At 34.7% G+C, this 16,485-nt stretch overlaps 1 protein-coding gene across 1 annotated transcript in view; it reads right to left on the bottom strand.

Moving 5' to 3' along the window:
• Vps60 (vacuolar protein sorting 60) overlaps nt 1-16,485 on the bottom strand; it is a 156,531-nt gene that overhangs the window by 41,092 nt on the left and 98,954 nt on the right. Inside the window, exon 5 of the mRNA XM_090413210.1 lies at nt 1,124-1,195. Within this exon, the coding sequence (XP_090269336.1) occupies nt 1,124-1,195 (72 nt within the window). The remainder of the gene's footprint in view (nt 1-1,123; nt 1,196-16,485) is intronic.

The following is a 16,485-nucleotide window of genomic DNA, read 5'->3' as shown; positions in this document are numbered from 1 at the left end:
GGGATCCATTTTTAATGTGAAGAATTGCTGTTCAGAAGATTAGGGATGGCTAAAACAACAGTCAGAGACTTAGGTAAAATCTGGAAGGACAGATCTATCTCCATAAGAACAAAGCTGAGGATTTTAGATGCAGCTGTTTTTCCAACAACAACCACCTATGGATGTGAGACTGGAAACATAAAGAAGTCTGATAGGAAAAGGATAGCTAAAGTATATGATATCCTCAACAGAAGGCTGTTGAGGATATCATATACTGAAAGGCAGACAAACAGATGGGTGATAGAAAGGATCGGTAAAACTTTAAGGCTTCTTAAGGATATAAGCAGAAAACAGTTGAAACACTTTGGATACACTGAAAGGATGGAAGGACAATTCCTCAAAACAGTAGAAGGAGGCATAGTTCCTGGAAAAAGAGGAAGAGATAGACTGTCAATTAGATGGATGGATGATGTGTCTGGAGTGACTGATCTTCAGAGAGTTGAAGCCTCTAGAAAAGCATATAACATGGCAAGGACTGGTGTGTTTTATGAAAGTGTGTGAGTGGGGATGGGGGACACAAATGTCTTTTACAGAAATGGGGAAGGACCATATGATCTGAGTGATCATATGGCATCTGTTGATGTCCAATGAAGAGATGGATGGATACCACTGTAAAATGTTTATACTTCCATATTTGAGTATTTCTGATCAAATACCTCCAGCTGTCTTTCACATTTCAAGTGTCAGGTGGCTTTACCTGCCTCAAATATCGATATGCATACATCTGACTGCATTCCTATTGAATATTTTCTACCAGCATTCTGTTATTTCTTGTTTCATCTAGCAATCTTTCAGAGTAATTATTCCAGACATCTCGAATATCTTTCTCTTCAATTTTTTTCCCCTTTATAACTTCTGTTTCCTTCACTGTCTGTCACAACTGAATGAGGTTACTGTATAGTATTATGTCTTCATTCTGCATTTTATAGTGCACTTTGTATATACAGTGTTCCATATATAACTGGGTATTTAAGACATGACTAACTTAAAAATGCAAATCAATTTGGTATAATTTAAATTAAACTGATTTATTATGAGGATTCATAAATAATACAATAAAAAAAAACTGGAAAAATATAATTACCTCTATGTCATCAATGTTTACTTTTTTATATTCTCGCTTCATTTCCATCACACCCAACTTCATTGCCTCGACCTGAAATATATCATTATTTTGGTTTGAAAAATGTGAGATTGCAAAAATCTAATATGTGCATATTAATTAATTCTGTGTTTAAGTACAAAAAATCTTCCAATTAGAGAGTTTAAAAACAAACATCTACAGATGTATGCAGTTAAGAAAAAGGCATAGTAATGCAACTATTTCTGAAAGGTGTGGGAAAAACTGAATAAATGAAAAATATTTACTAAATCTTCATAAATGAAAACTGAAATAGGTATATCAGAAAACTATGACACACTAAATGTTTTTAATTTTTATTTTATTTTTTTAATTTAATAAACAGCCATAAAACACAGCATGTGAAAAAAATTACATGAAAGTTTACTTAACTGAAATTCAAAGTTTTGGAAACTAATATTATTCAAGATATGGTGCTATAGTGAGCACTGTCTGTACTCTTTGGGGACTACAAAAACAGTTATAAGTTGGCAATAGTGAATTCCATTTAGAATGGCAGTCTGTGAGGTTCTATGAGGTTTTGATCAGGACTTTTTTGATACATTTTTGATAGGACATTCTGAAGCAAAGTGTTGCTATTATAATAACATCAGTTATAAATCTGGACACTACTATCACATTCCATCTCAGCACATCTTGTTCACACTAAATTTCAACTCCCTCTCTATGTATAGTCTATAGTAGACTTCTCACCATACCAATTTATAAAGAGAGAATATAAAATGAAAAGTAAGTATCATAAAGTAATTTCCTTCCAGGCAAGGTTTATTTACTTGAGAAAGGGCTATGAAATACACTGTTGAAGGGAAAACTGGTGAAGAACAAAAACTAGCTGGATACAGACCAAAAGAAAGTTATTATCAACACCACACTTCCTGGAGTCAAAAGACTCACTGTGGGAGATACTATCACATACAAAGCTCATCAAACTGTACTTAAAACTTATTCAACATGTCTGCAGTCACCACACTCTCAAGCAATGCTTTCCACTCAATTGCAATCCGTACAATGAACCTTCTCCTCGACTCTTTTGCTAATACTCTTTTGCTAATACTCTCATGCTCTTATACAGTTTCCAGGGATGGTTTCGGGTTCTACTCACCTCTCCCATTCTACGAAAAATTTCTTCCACATTATCTAATAACAAATCCTTACCAACTTAAACATCTCAATCATATCCTCTCCTATTAATGAGGCTTTGCAAATTGCATTCCCTCAATCTGTCTTCACATCCCACATTCTAAAGACCACTTACTACCTTAGTCTTCTCTGATCCCTTTCTAATATATGCTCATCAATATATAAACCAGTTAACTAAATCTGTGCACAATAATCCATATGAGACATCAAAGCCTTATACAATGAAATCATGACCTCTTTATTTCTGCAGATCAAGGTCCTCTGCATAACTGCCATAATCCAATGTGATGGCTTTACAACTTGTACAATGTAATCCTTGAACTTTAGGTTCTTGTCTATCACCACCACCACTTTTATATCTCATCTCCTCTACATCCTTCAAAATTTCCCTACAGTGCATACTTGGATCTCATCACTGTAAAACTCTCACAAACGTTTTGCTTATTATGTTCATTTTTGACAGTTTTTATATGTTTGGTGAGAATTTTAATTCATGAAAAATATGTTTCTTTTTTATAAGATAATCTAAAAATTTTATACGTGATTTGTTTGTATTTAGTATTGAAATTATTATTATTATTATTATACAGGTACCACCATGGAGTCTGAAGACTCATCGCATATGTCTTCGGACTCCATGGGTTCAAGGAGAGGTATGATGGACCCAATCCATCATACCTCTCCTTGAACCCATGCACTCACAACTGACTAGCAACCCATTCCACTCATTCACAAATCTCCAAGCAAAAAATCTAGTCCTCACATCCCATACTAACCACACCTTTATTCAACTTACAGGGATGACCCCCCCCTTTGTTCTGGTACCTCTAGCAAAGTGCTGAAACATTTCCCCTGCATCTATCCCATAACACCCTTTAAGCAACTTAAATGTTTCTATCATATCCTCTCTTTTTCTCCTATCAACCAACTTTTGCAATCCACACAACTTCAATCTATCCTCAGAGGGAACATTCCATAGACCACTCACCATCTTGGTCAATTGCCTCTGAATCCTCTCCACTGCTTCCTCATCCCCAAGAAACCCAGGTGACCACACCCGAGCACAGTAATCCAGATGTGGACATATCAAGAATAACAACTTCCTTATTTCTACTTGTTAATGTGTTCTTCAATACCCAAGTAATTTTTTGGGGTACCTTAGCAATATGTCCTCTAAACTTTAACTCTGTCTACCATTAACCCTAAATCTTTAGCTTCATCTATTTGCTGGAATATAGTACGATCAATGTGATACATGCTTGTAGTCTATTTATTCCGAAATGCATAACTTTACATTTCTCAACATTAAACTTACACCCATTATCTTTCACTGACAGCCTATTAAAATGCTCCTGCAAGTTCTCCATATCACCTTCTTTAACTATTACTCTACCTAATTTTGCATCATCAGCAAACAACTGAATATTTCCTTTCAGGTATGCTTAGTATTATTGGAGCTGCAATGTGGTTAAGCGATAAGAATATAAAATAATTTAATTGTGGTTATAAGTAAGTAAACTTGCTTACTGTATATTGTAATCCTATATATTATAAATTATGTTGTTTACCATAGTGTTTCTATGTCAAATACTCTTAGCATACAAGTGCTGTAGTAACAGCAGCTATGTTGTCACTTGAGTTTCACTTTGAATCTCAGTAACAGACATGCATGTTAGATTTATTTTTTATTTAAGAATAGCTGCTTGTTTGGAAACAGGACTAGGAAATAAAGCTGAAGATGTCTAATAAACTACTGAAATCTCAGAAAGGTTTTTATATGCATGTTGAATTACTTTCCAAGGATAAGGGACTGTGAAGCTAATAAACAAAGTATAGTACAATATATCAAGCCTTTGTATGTGAAAATATTTTATGCTGAATTAAAGCAGGTGATGTATATTCCAAGGAGAAATTTCAGTGAAAGTTCTTGTATTGAAAATGAATTTGGAACTGTTCAATTAATGTATTCTTGTTGTTTGATAGATTTTTCTTCATGCCTACTTTGGAAAATTGAAAAATAGAAGCATTAAAAGAAACTTCTATATGGCCAAGTGAGACTACAGAACGTTTAGCTTAATGATATTTTTAGTTTGTTTTGTAAACTATTCGTGTATTCTCTTAGTATTGAATTAACTTTGAAAGTTGGAGTATGAAAAAAATTTATTGAATTCATTTATGTTAAATTAGAAATGGCCATTTAATTTTTCTTGTATGTATTATCTGTTGTATATAATTATATGTTTAAAGTAATTTTATTTATTTTCATTATTTTTTTTATAATTGAGCTTTTTTCTTTAGAACACAACATGTTGATTCCCCTGAAGTCAATGCACTATCACAGATATGAATCTGGAACATTCTAACCAACAAAACTAAATTTATTTATATCTATACTCTGCAACTGTCTTTGATATAACAAATTTGGATATGGGAGGCAAAAAAGAAATGTGGAGCAGATCACACGTACATAAAAATATAACAAATTGGTGCAGTCGATTTACAGAATTAGTTTTAACTTCAATATCTATATGTTGTATTAAAGTCTGATATTTAGCCAGTTTCATAAATAAGAAAATATATTCTTAAAGTGAGAATAAAGCTGTTGTTAATACAGATACTTTAAATGCAATTGAAAACAGTGAATTTTGTAAAGCATTTAATCCTAATCTAGTTATTCCTATATTTCAGGAGATAATGAATATGTCAAATCACACTGGATGTGGATTTGGTTCGAGGATACAGTGGTTGGTCAGCGAATTTAGTGCTCCTGTAAAGTTGGCGATTTTTGTCTGTTTTTATTGCGTTTTCCTTTAGAAAATTAGTGTTTTGTAGTATACTAGTGTAGATTTTAGTGTTTTATAGTGTATTTAGTATTTTATCATATATTTTTATTAAGATATTTTAATATTTGGGTCAGCATATTTAGTGCTCCTGTAAAGTTGGTGATTTTTGTCTGTTTTTATTGTGTTATTCCTTAGAAAATTAGTGTTTCATAGTATACTAGGATAGAGTTTAGTATTTTATCGTATATTTTTATTAAGAGATTTTAATATTTAGTATACTTTTAAAATGGCGCCAAAAAAGGGCAAGAACGGTAATGCTAAAAAAAGCACTGCAGGCGAGAACAAGAAGGTTAGCCCTGCCAACAAGGTTATTGTGCACATGGAGGAGGTTAATGAAAATGAATTAACCGCCAAAATAGCAAAGTTGAAGCAGATCATCAGAGAGACAACACGGGAATTGCAAAAAGTTGAGAGATGTTCAAATGAGCACAGGGAGAAAAAGAAAAATGAACAGGAAAATAAGAAACAACAAAGCAAGGAAACAGGCAAGTCAAAAAATAACGAAAATCAGGTAAGTGATGTTGTTAGTAAAAAGAAAGAAATTATTTGGTATGGTGACTCTATAATAAAACATGCTATAGATGAGAGAGTTATAACATTGAGTTTTCCTGGAGCAAAAATTAAAAATATAACTCAAGTAATTCAAAAACAGAAAAGAAAAGTAAATGAAATGGTAGTTGTAGTAGGTACGAACGATTTAACTGGTGATAAGTTCAGTATGAGAGAGGACATGAAAGGGTTGCTGGAAGAGGTGAGAGTGAAGAGTGAGAAAGTGAAAATCGTTAGTATTTTACCTCACTATGACAAAAATGAATCAAAAAGAAGGGCTATGATGGCAAAAGATTCAATGCGTAGGCTATGTAGAAGGAATGGATGCGAGTTTTTGGATGTGTGGAGTGAGTTTGAGGGAAGATTGGATTTGTATAAGAGGGATGGCCTACACCTGAATTCGTCTGGTATCAGGAGTCTGGAAAAACTATTAACTGGTATGAGACCTAACACAGAGAGTCAGGGAAACTAAATTATAAAGGGAGGAATGATGTGAATGTAAGAGCGAAAATGGTATATAACTGTGTTAATGATGGGAATAGGATTTGTCATGGGAATGTTGACGAGGTGAGAATGATTTCGGGTTTGTGTTCATCCGGTTCAGACCAATCATATGTGTGCAAAGATGTCTACATGTGTAAAGCATTAGAGAAGCATAGAGATTTGCAAGTTGTCCAATTGGGTCAAGCAGACTGCACACAAGGATATACTAAAGAACATGAAGGTAGATTATTATGTTTGTACACGAATGCTAGGCGTATCAGAAACAAAGGGGTAGAGTTTGTTGTCTTAGTCAATATGTTGCGACCTCAGATTGTAGGAATTAGTGAGACCTGGGTATCAGAATCAGACCTATTAACTGGTATCGAGTGTCATGGGTACAGTATTTTTAGGAAGGATAGAGTGGATAGGAGAGGAGGGGGCATGCTGCTAATGATATTGGATGACTTAAATCCAGTTAGAGTTGAGACCTATGAATGTAGTAATACTACTAACAATATTTCACGTGGCAGTGAGTTTGAAGCCATCTGGTGTGAGGTGGAATCTAATAAGACAAATTACACAGTGGGGTGTTGTTACAGACCTAGTGGATCAGTTGCTGGTGATGAAGAAATGCATCACCAAATAGAAAAGGTGAGCGCGAAAATAGTAATCATAATGGGAGACTTTCATTATACAAATATTGATTGGGTAGCAGTAGAATCTCATGAGAAGAATGAAAATGCATTTATTGAGCTGTTGCAGGACAACTTCCTCACGCAGCATGTGACAGAAGGAACTCTAAGTCAAAGAGTGCTGGATTTGATTATAGTGTCAGAGGGCATTTCAGTTAAAGACGTAACTATTCTGCCTCCAGTTGGTGACAGTGATCATGCGGTATTCACTTGGGAAGTGACTAAGTTTATGAATGTTCCATTCAGAAAAGGTTACATGTTGAACTACAAAGCAGGAAATTATGACCAACTGAGTTCAGTGGAATGGGATTGGTTGCTGGATGGAAAGGATATCGACAGTGTATGGGAAGCATTTAAACAATATTTAAATGATGCGATATCAGAATGTGACCTGAGAGTTCGAAGAATAAATAGAGTAGGAGTCAAATGGATGTGTAATCTTATTAAGCAAGAGATTCATAAGAAAAGGACAACGTGGAAGGAATACCGTTTGCATAAGGATGGCGTCCGTTATGAACGTTATAAGCAGCAGGCTAGAATAGTCACAACTGTTGTACGGAAAGCAAAGTCTGATTATGAAAAGAAACTGGCTCTGCGTGCGAAAGACAACCCACAAGAATTCTATTGATATGCTGCAAGTAAAAGAAAGAATGGATATGAAAGAATAACTTTTCTAAATCCAGATGGAGTGAGGGTTACTGATGCAGAAGAGGTTGTTCAGTTAATGAGTGCCCATTTCGTTAAAAGCTATCAACCTAGTAAACGCAACATTGAGCTCACTGTTCAATGTTGCGTTTACTAGGTTGAAGAAACGCAGGTGTGTGAGGCCGAGGTATTAGGGCTGTTGCACAAACTGAATAAGAATTCAGCAATAGGGACTGATGGAATATCAGCATGTGCACTAAAAGAGTGTTCAGCTGAATTGATCATTCCTTTGACCAGGATGTTTAATATGAGTCTCAGAACAGGGAAGATTCCGCAGGAATGTATGGTAATTCCATTGCATAAGGGTGGTGCAAAGACCAATGTATCAAACTATCAACCAATTAGTATCTCAGGAGTGGCGGTGAAGATTTTAGAAAAATTAGTTAGGGCCCACATTCAGAAATGGGTTGACAGTGAATCTCTACTTTGCAATGAACTACATGGGTTTACTAAGAGAAGGTCCTGTTTCAGCAACTTGCTCACATTCTATGACAATGTTACCATTGAACTAGACAAGGTGAATGGATATACCATGATACTTTTGGATTTTGCTAAGGCTTTTGACAGAATACAACATGACAGACTGCTGCATAAATTGGAGAAAATAGGTTTGGGTTATACAACATTAGCATGGATAAGAGGATGGCTGACTGACATATCAAAAAGTGGATATCTGTCAGTCAGCAGATATCAGTAAGCGGGGGATCTGAGTCTGCAAGGTTTAAGGTAACAAGTGGTGTTCTACAAGGATCAGTGCTTGGTCCACTGTTATTCAATCTGTACATTAATGATATTGGGAAGGATTTGACAAGCGACATAGAGTTATTTGCTGATGATGCAAAAATAGGCAGGGTAATCATGAATGCTGCTGATATGCAGTCCTTGTAGAATGATTTGAATAAGCTGGAATCGTGGGCATGGGAAAATGGGTGTCAGTTCAATGTCAGTAAATGTAAAGTCATTCACTTCGGCATGATTACCTATCCAATGTCGTATTATATTGGTGGGATTAGGCTAGAAGAAACTGATGAGGCTAGGGATCTTGGAGTGTTAATAGATAGGAAGTTGAAGGTCAGGGGCCATGTGGCAAAGATTGCAAATAAAACTCAAAAGATAATTGCAATGCTCAAACGAACGTTCACATATAAAGATAAGGATGTTATTTTGCCTGTTTATAAGGCCTTGATAAGACCTCACTTGATATGATTGAGACTTACAAACTTCTGAAAGGGTCATACAAGATTTCAATTGATGGGATTTTTCAATTTATGGAGGGTGGGGAAAAGACGAGAGGGCATCCTTGGAAGCTGAGAATGAAGGCTGCCAAGAAGGGTGTAAGGGCCAGATTTTTCTCTCATAGGGTGGTGCTTGATTGGAATGAATTGCCATTGGATGTTGTGAGTGCAAGTAGCGTGAATGAATTCAAGAATAAGTATGATAGCTGGTGTGTGTAGTATGTGGCTCCCCTCGATGGGTCTCTGACTCCCTGGAGGTCTCTCTTAATAATAATAATATTTTAAATATGCAGAGAAACTTAAACATATAGGGAAATGGTCTGAATTTCACTTGTTAATTATTGTAAGAAATAAGTTAGTAGGGAAGGCAAAAACTTTCCTGAATATTTCACCTGTGTCAGGAGATACTAATATATTACAGCATATTTAAGGGTTTGTTAATCTCAGAATTTTCAAAGGTTAAAGATGTAAGTCCAAACTTATAGAAGTTATATCAATGCATTCAAAGTAATAAAGAAACAGCTTCTGAGTATTATAATAGAGTACTAAGTACAGCTCATAAGCTAAGTATCTCAGCTGATGAGAAATCACATTTAGAATGATCTATATTTCATCAGTTTAGAGAAGGTCTAAAAGTTGAATTAAAGATAGTAGCTTAAAAGAAAAAAATTAAAAATTTATAATATTATAAAGTTGTTAGGGAAAGAGAAGAAAGGCTTAGAGATACATATCAATCCTCAATTCAATTCTATCAATCAATCCTATATTCTTTGGAACAAAAAAGGTTCGATTACAAGTAATGTAGCATGTAATAGCCAAAATGAAAGTCAAAATCCTAAGTTATTTAAAAAGGAAAAAAATGTTAAGAAAAATTTAAGGAATCATATCAAGCTATGGATGTTAATGCAGAAAACAATTCTAAAGCAAAATTCATAGTTTCTCATGAATTAGAAACCCTTAAAGCTTTTATTAAAGAGGAAATCAAAAAACAGCAAAAACTTATATTAGAAAGTCAATAAACGTTATTTAAAATGTTAACTGATTTTAAAATAGGTAGTATCTCTCCTAGTAAATGAGGTAAGGTGTCTATTGATACTGAATCTGATTCTAAACAAGTAGTGCAAGAAAAGTTTATTCCTAAGTGTTATAATTGTAACAAGTTAGGTCACATGTCTAAAAGCTGTTTTAGTAGGATTAAATTTAATTCTAGAGGGAATAAATCTAAGGGTAAGATAAATTCAAATATTGGAATGAAATATGATTCAAATACTGTAGTAGCTGATTTTAAAATAGGTAGTAACTCTCCTAGTAAATGAGGTAAGTTGTCTATTGATACTGAATCTGATTCTAAACAAGTAGTGCAAGAAAAGTTTATTCCTAAGTGTTATAATTGTAACAAGTTAGGTCACATGTCTAAAAGCTGTTTTAGTAGGATTAAATTTAATTCTAGAGGGAATCAATCTAAGGGTAAGATAAATTCAAATATTGGAATGAAGTATGATTCAAATACTGTAGTACCTCCTTATCCATGAGTTTGCAAACTGCAGTCAACCCCGGTCCAAAAATATTAAATGGAAAATTCCAGAAATAAGCAATTAATACTAACATCAGCAAAGTGGGTATTAGATCCAACATTATTTCAAAGCTGAATGTTTGTAGAAACATGCAAGTTTCATAAGTTGACCTGAGAACTTACGAGAATACAATCCTAGGCATCCCCAAAGTTGCCTTAGCTACTTAAGTCAAATAGTGCAAGCTAAGGCAACTTGGGGATGCTGAGGATTGTATTCTTGCAAGCTCTCAGGTCAACTTATGAAACTTTCATAGTTTCTACAAACATTCGTTTTTGAAATAATATTGGATCTAATATCTACTTTGCCTATGTAATTTTACAATGCCAAATGAAGCCGTATGGCTCTTTCTTTTAGTAATAGCCAATCCATAAGTTTTAAATTGCACACTGTTCTGAAAAGTTCTCGGTTATCAGATCGACTGTCACAATATCACAGTGCTTATGTTCAAGTAATGCTTATTTTACTTAATAATCGTCCTGAAGAGCAGAAGTAGTGATGCTGGCAATTCAGATATGCCAAAAGAAACCATAAAGTGCTTCCTTTTAAGTGAAAAGGTGAAAGTTCTCAACTTCATAAAATAATAAATAATAATAAAATGTATGCTGATGCTGCTTAGATTCAATTCACATTCAGATAACTTTTATTGCAGTATATTGTTATAATTGTTGTATTTTGTTATTAGTTATTGTTGTTAATCTCTTACTGTGCCTAATTTATAAATTAAACTTTACCATTGGTATGTATGTATAGGAAAACAACATAGTATATATAGGGTTCAGTACTATCTGCAGTTACAGGTATCTGTGGGGGTGTCTTGGAACGTATCCCCCGGATAAGGGAGGGGGAGACTACTATATAGTGTTAGAGAAAACAAACTTACCTACAAATAATTCAGCTCAAAGTAATAAGCTAGTTTGTAATCCAAATAATCAAACTGATATTGCTGTAATGTCACATATCAGTAATGATAAACCTTTGAGTTTTGCACATTTTTTGAAAATATGCCTTGTGAAATTTTATTAGATACAGCAATACACATTTCTCTTATTTCTTGGTCACACTTCAATAAAATTAAAAATTTGATTACTAGTGATATTATAACATTGAAATATCAAATTAAGTTAATAAGTTAAAGCTGAAATTTCTACTTCTAAAAAGATAAACGTATTTCTTTACATTCCATGTTTTCCTCTGAATGTTTCTTAGGAATTAATTTTCTTCTAGAGACTTCTAATCCAAATATAAGGATTGGATTATATTATATAATAAATATAATATAGCTATTATTTCTGGGAAGATCCAATTCCTAAGTAAATATTATTTTAATGGCTATTTAGCCTATTTTTGTTTAGGAGTGCCCCTTTTATAATGTCATTGGCTTTTTACTCAAATTTCATGGCATTACTGATGTTTTATATAGACAGATATATGAAGAATACATAGGAGGAATAATTCAGACATACCTTTTAAGGATGTTGCTGGCTGTCTTCTTATTCAGCAGCATCCCAGCATATGACAATACACATTCATCTGCTGTGAAATTAAGGGGGAGGGGAAGGTTGGACATGTAGGAGGCAGAGAGATGCGGAAGAATTTTTGGTGAGGCAAGAGGTATGTGAACGTTTTGAAAAACTCAGGTTTTTTTATTATTAAAAGTAGACAGAGAATACTTTGGGAGGGGAGTGAAAAATAGAAATTTTTGGGGAAGGAGAAGGATATGATGGGATAAGATCATGAGTGGGAGTAGTGGGGTGTAAGCTGTGTTGCCTTCGGAGCTCGTGGGGGGAAGTGGAGGCTATGTCATGCATTCTTGGTGCTTCTGTCTTTGGTGTATCTGTGTTATTTCCTATTGGTCACAGTCTTGACCTATTTATTTATTGTATGGCTTGTACATATGGTTAAAAGACAATAAGATATAATACACGAGTATAGATAAGATACACATATATGATTAAAAAAAAAAAAGTCTACATTCAGGCAAATACAAATATGAAATTTATGACAAGCATCAGACAGAAGATTAGTCATATTTTAATATTTAGGTTTTTGATCCAGTTGATCGCCTCTGTGGATAGTTCAAAGATATCCTTAAAGTCACCTGGATATGCTGTCAGCTCGCATTCCTGTATTATATGGTAAATGGTTTGGGTCTCAGCTCCACAAGGACAGTGGGGATTTGGTATCTTACCCCAAAGTAAGTCTCCACATACACCATGGCCTGTATGAATCCTGTTAGCCATCTTCCATATATTCCTGGGCAGGTCAAATCCAGATGGTTTTTGGAAGATGCTTATGTGATTGCGAACTTCAGGTGATACTGCTTGAGACCACAGTACATCCCACCTACTCACCATACTGTCATTCTGGCTAAGAAGATTAGGGGCGTTTTTTATGGCAGCTCTTTCGGATTTTAGTCTATTGGATAAAGCATCTGGAATAAATTCATGTATTGGGAGATTTTGGTTATTTAAAATTCTTTTATATTCACGAAGCAAGGCTTCCTGTCGTCGCAGTTCCGGAGGAGCAATATGGCTCAAAGTGGGGAGCCACTGTAAGGGTGTACTCCTAATGCAACCTTATTAAATGCAGAGTAGAGTTAAGTTGAGTATCTAGTTTATTGACATGGTAACTATTGAGCCAGACAGGAGCACCATACTCTGCTGCACTGTAAACTAGACCCACTGCAGTGCACTGCAGAGTTGTGGCACTTGAACCCCATATAGTACCACAAAACTTCTGAACTATGTTATTTCTGGTGCGAACTTTAGCAGCGATATTAATCATATGCTGTTTATATGTCAGAGTTCTAACCAGAGTTATTCCCAGATATTTAGGAGTCGGATAAAATGAAATTAATATTCCATCAGCATATATCCCTGGTTTTTTATTTACAAGACTATTGTTCAGGTGAAAGCAAGAACATTCAGTTTTACCAGAATTTGGTGTTAATCTCCATTTTTTATAGAACTGCCATAAAGCCGACAGATCATTTGTCAATATTTCTTCAGTTCTTTTGATAGACTTGTCGCTGATCACCAAAGCTAGATCATCTACATAAGCAAACTTCCTGCTGGCTGTTTCAGGAATATCTGCGATGTAAAGGCTAAAAAGCAGTGGTGCAAGCACTGAGCCCTGAGGTAATCCATTCTTAAGCACTCTCTGTTTACTGATGCTTCATCCGGTGACTACCCTGAAATATCGATCACATAGCAAGTTGTTTAGGAGATGACCCAATATTTTACATGGGATGACCTTAAGAAATTTATATACGAGTCCCTCCCTCCAAACAGTATCGTAAGCTACTGTTAAGTCAATAAAGACAACAGTAGTCTTCAGGCATCTTTGAAATCCTGCTTCAATGTAGGTTGTTAAGCTGAGAACTTGATCTGTGCAATATTAGTTTCTCCAACAATTTGTAGGTTGCACTTAAAAGGGCTATAAGGCGATAGCTTTCAGTTCTGTCTGCTGGCTTATCTGGTTTTAACACAGCAATGATTTTTGTCCTTTTAAATTCTTTAGGAGCGCAGCCACTTTCAAGTATATCGTTAAAGAACTTAGCAGCCACAATCTTGCATAAGGTCCACAGTGCGTCGGGAATTCATTATGAACATTGTCGAATCTAGGAGACTTCCCCATTTTGATATTTTGAAGTGCCGAGGATATTTCCTCACGGGAAAAAGGCAAAGAGAATTGCGATTCTTTTGAGTTACAGACTTCATAGTCTTGACCTAATTTTTATGTTATGGAGCTTCTAACTCTCAGAAATTATTTAGGGCTGGTGGACTTTTGAGTTCTGTCACATTTTATGGCTATCGTTTCTGATATTCTAAGCACTGTCGATTTGTGAGGTATGTTTCTGTTCGAGGGCATGGACTGCTATTTCTGTTTTTCCTGTATTTTGTATTCTGTTTTTCTTTTGGTTGTTACGTTTATTATTGTTTAAATGTTCTGGAATTTTGTTCCAGAACATTTAAACTAAAAAAAACTGAAAAACTAAAACACGTGCACTGGCAGGCTATAAAAGAATAGACAAGATAAGAAATGAAGAAATAAGAAAACAATTATACATAATTAACATAACAGAAGACATCACAAACTATAGAAAGAACCGGAAAAACCATGTAAAAAGAATGAATAAGGATAGATGGTCAAATATTGCCTGCAAATATAAACTAAAGGAACACCGATCAAGAGGAAGAAACAAGAGGAAATGGGCAGAAGACTTTTTAAACTCTTGAAAACGTTACAGGCAAACAATTGCTTAATACACAAAGCCAAGAAGAAGATGTTCTGGAATTGGGATGTTGCAGTCAACGAAGTATTCTCGTAGTGTTGCCCATAAAGATCTGATAGTAGAACCTTAAACAGTAAAAAATGCAACAACCAAAAGAAAAACAGAATACAAAATACAGGAAAAACAGAAATAGCAGTCCACACCCTTGAACAGAAACATACCCCACAAATCGACAAGGCCATAATAACAGATATACAAGAAAACGAAACAATGCTTAGAATATCGGAAAAGATAGCCATAAAATGTGACAAAAACTCAATAAATGTCCACCGGCCCTACATAACCTCAGAGAGTTGGAAGTTCCATAACATAAAAATTAGGTCACAACTCCAACCAATAGGAAATAACACAGATACACCAAAGATGGAAACACCAAGCCAGCATGACACAGCCTCCACTTCCCCCATGAGCTCCAAAGACAACACACTGTCAAAACGGCTCACACCCTGTTTCTCCCACCCCTGATCTTATCCCATTATATCCTTCTCCTTCCCTAAAAATTTATATTTTTCACCCCCCTCCCAAAGTATTCTCTGTCTACTTTTAATAATAAAACAAATCCGGGTTTTTCAAAAAGTTCACATACCTCTTGCCTTACCAATAATTCTCCCACATCTCTCTACCCCCAGATGTCCAAACCTCCCACTCTTCCTTTAACAGCAGATGAATGTATATTGCCATATGTCGGGATGCCGGTGAATAAGAAGACAGCCAGCAACATCCCACAAAAGTATGTCTGAATTATTCCTCCTATGTATTCTTCATATATCTGTCTACATAAAACATCAGCAATGCCCTAAAATTTGAGTAAAAAGCCAATGACATTATAAAAGGGCACTCCTCAACAAAAATAATAATATAATATAATTATATAAAAATATAAAATAAATATTTAAAATAATTAAATTAAAATAAAATAAATAATTAAATTAAAATAAAATAAATAATTAAATTGATTAAATTTACAATTAAATTAAAATAAAATAAATAATTAAAATGATTAAATTTACAATTAAATTAAAATAAAATAAATAAAAAACAAATATATTATATTAAAGATTATATTATAAAGAGTAAAAAAGGGATGGGGCTATTGATGACAGGGAAAGAGTTATGTCCATACAAGGTAGAGATGCAAGAGGAAAATAGTGCCAGTAGTTCTGAGGCAGTAAGGTACGAGATAGAGGTGAATATAACGAAGTACTTAGATGTTGTTATAGACCTGATAATGTGGATGGTAGTGACCATGAAATGAATAATCAAATAAGCCAAGCAAATAAGAAATGGTTGATCATTCTAGGTAATTTTAATTGTAACAATATAGATTGGGATGAGATAGCAAATGTAAGTAAAGAAAATGAGTTTCTCGAGTTTTTGAGGAACAACTACCTTAGGCAGTATGCAACAGAGGGCACACAAGGATTGAGGGTCTTGGATTTGATCATCTCATCAGAGGATGTTATTATAAATGAGGTGTCAAATCACTCTCCAGTTGGTCAGAATGACCATGCAGTGATTATCTGGTTGGCTGCCAGCAAAGAGTATATGTGGAACTACAAGGCTGGTCATTTTGAGAAGCTCAGGAGATAGCTTTCAGGAGTAGCATGGAATGAGGAGTTGGCTGGAAGGAAAATCAATACTGCTTGGGTGATATTCAAGAACTGTCTAGTAGAAGCAATGTCTAAATGTATTCCAAGGGTCAGAAGGTTAAATAAGATAGATGTTAAATGGACGAATGAAAAGATTAAGCTTGGCAACCCAAATACAGAGAAAAAAGGCATTATGGAGGC

Source organism: Typopeltis vanoorti, chromosome 23 (assembly GCF_054136105.1).
Source record: "Typopeltis vanoorti isolate ZY-2024b chromosome 23, IOZ_Tvanoo_1.0, whole genome shotgun sequence".
Taxonomy (NCBI): domain Eukaryota; kingdom Metazoa; phylum Arthropoda; class Arachnida; order Uropygi; family Thelyphonidae; genus Typopeltis; species Typopeltis vanoorti.
This window is presented reverse-complemented; position numbering and strand designations above follow the sequence as displayed.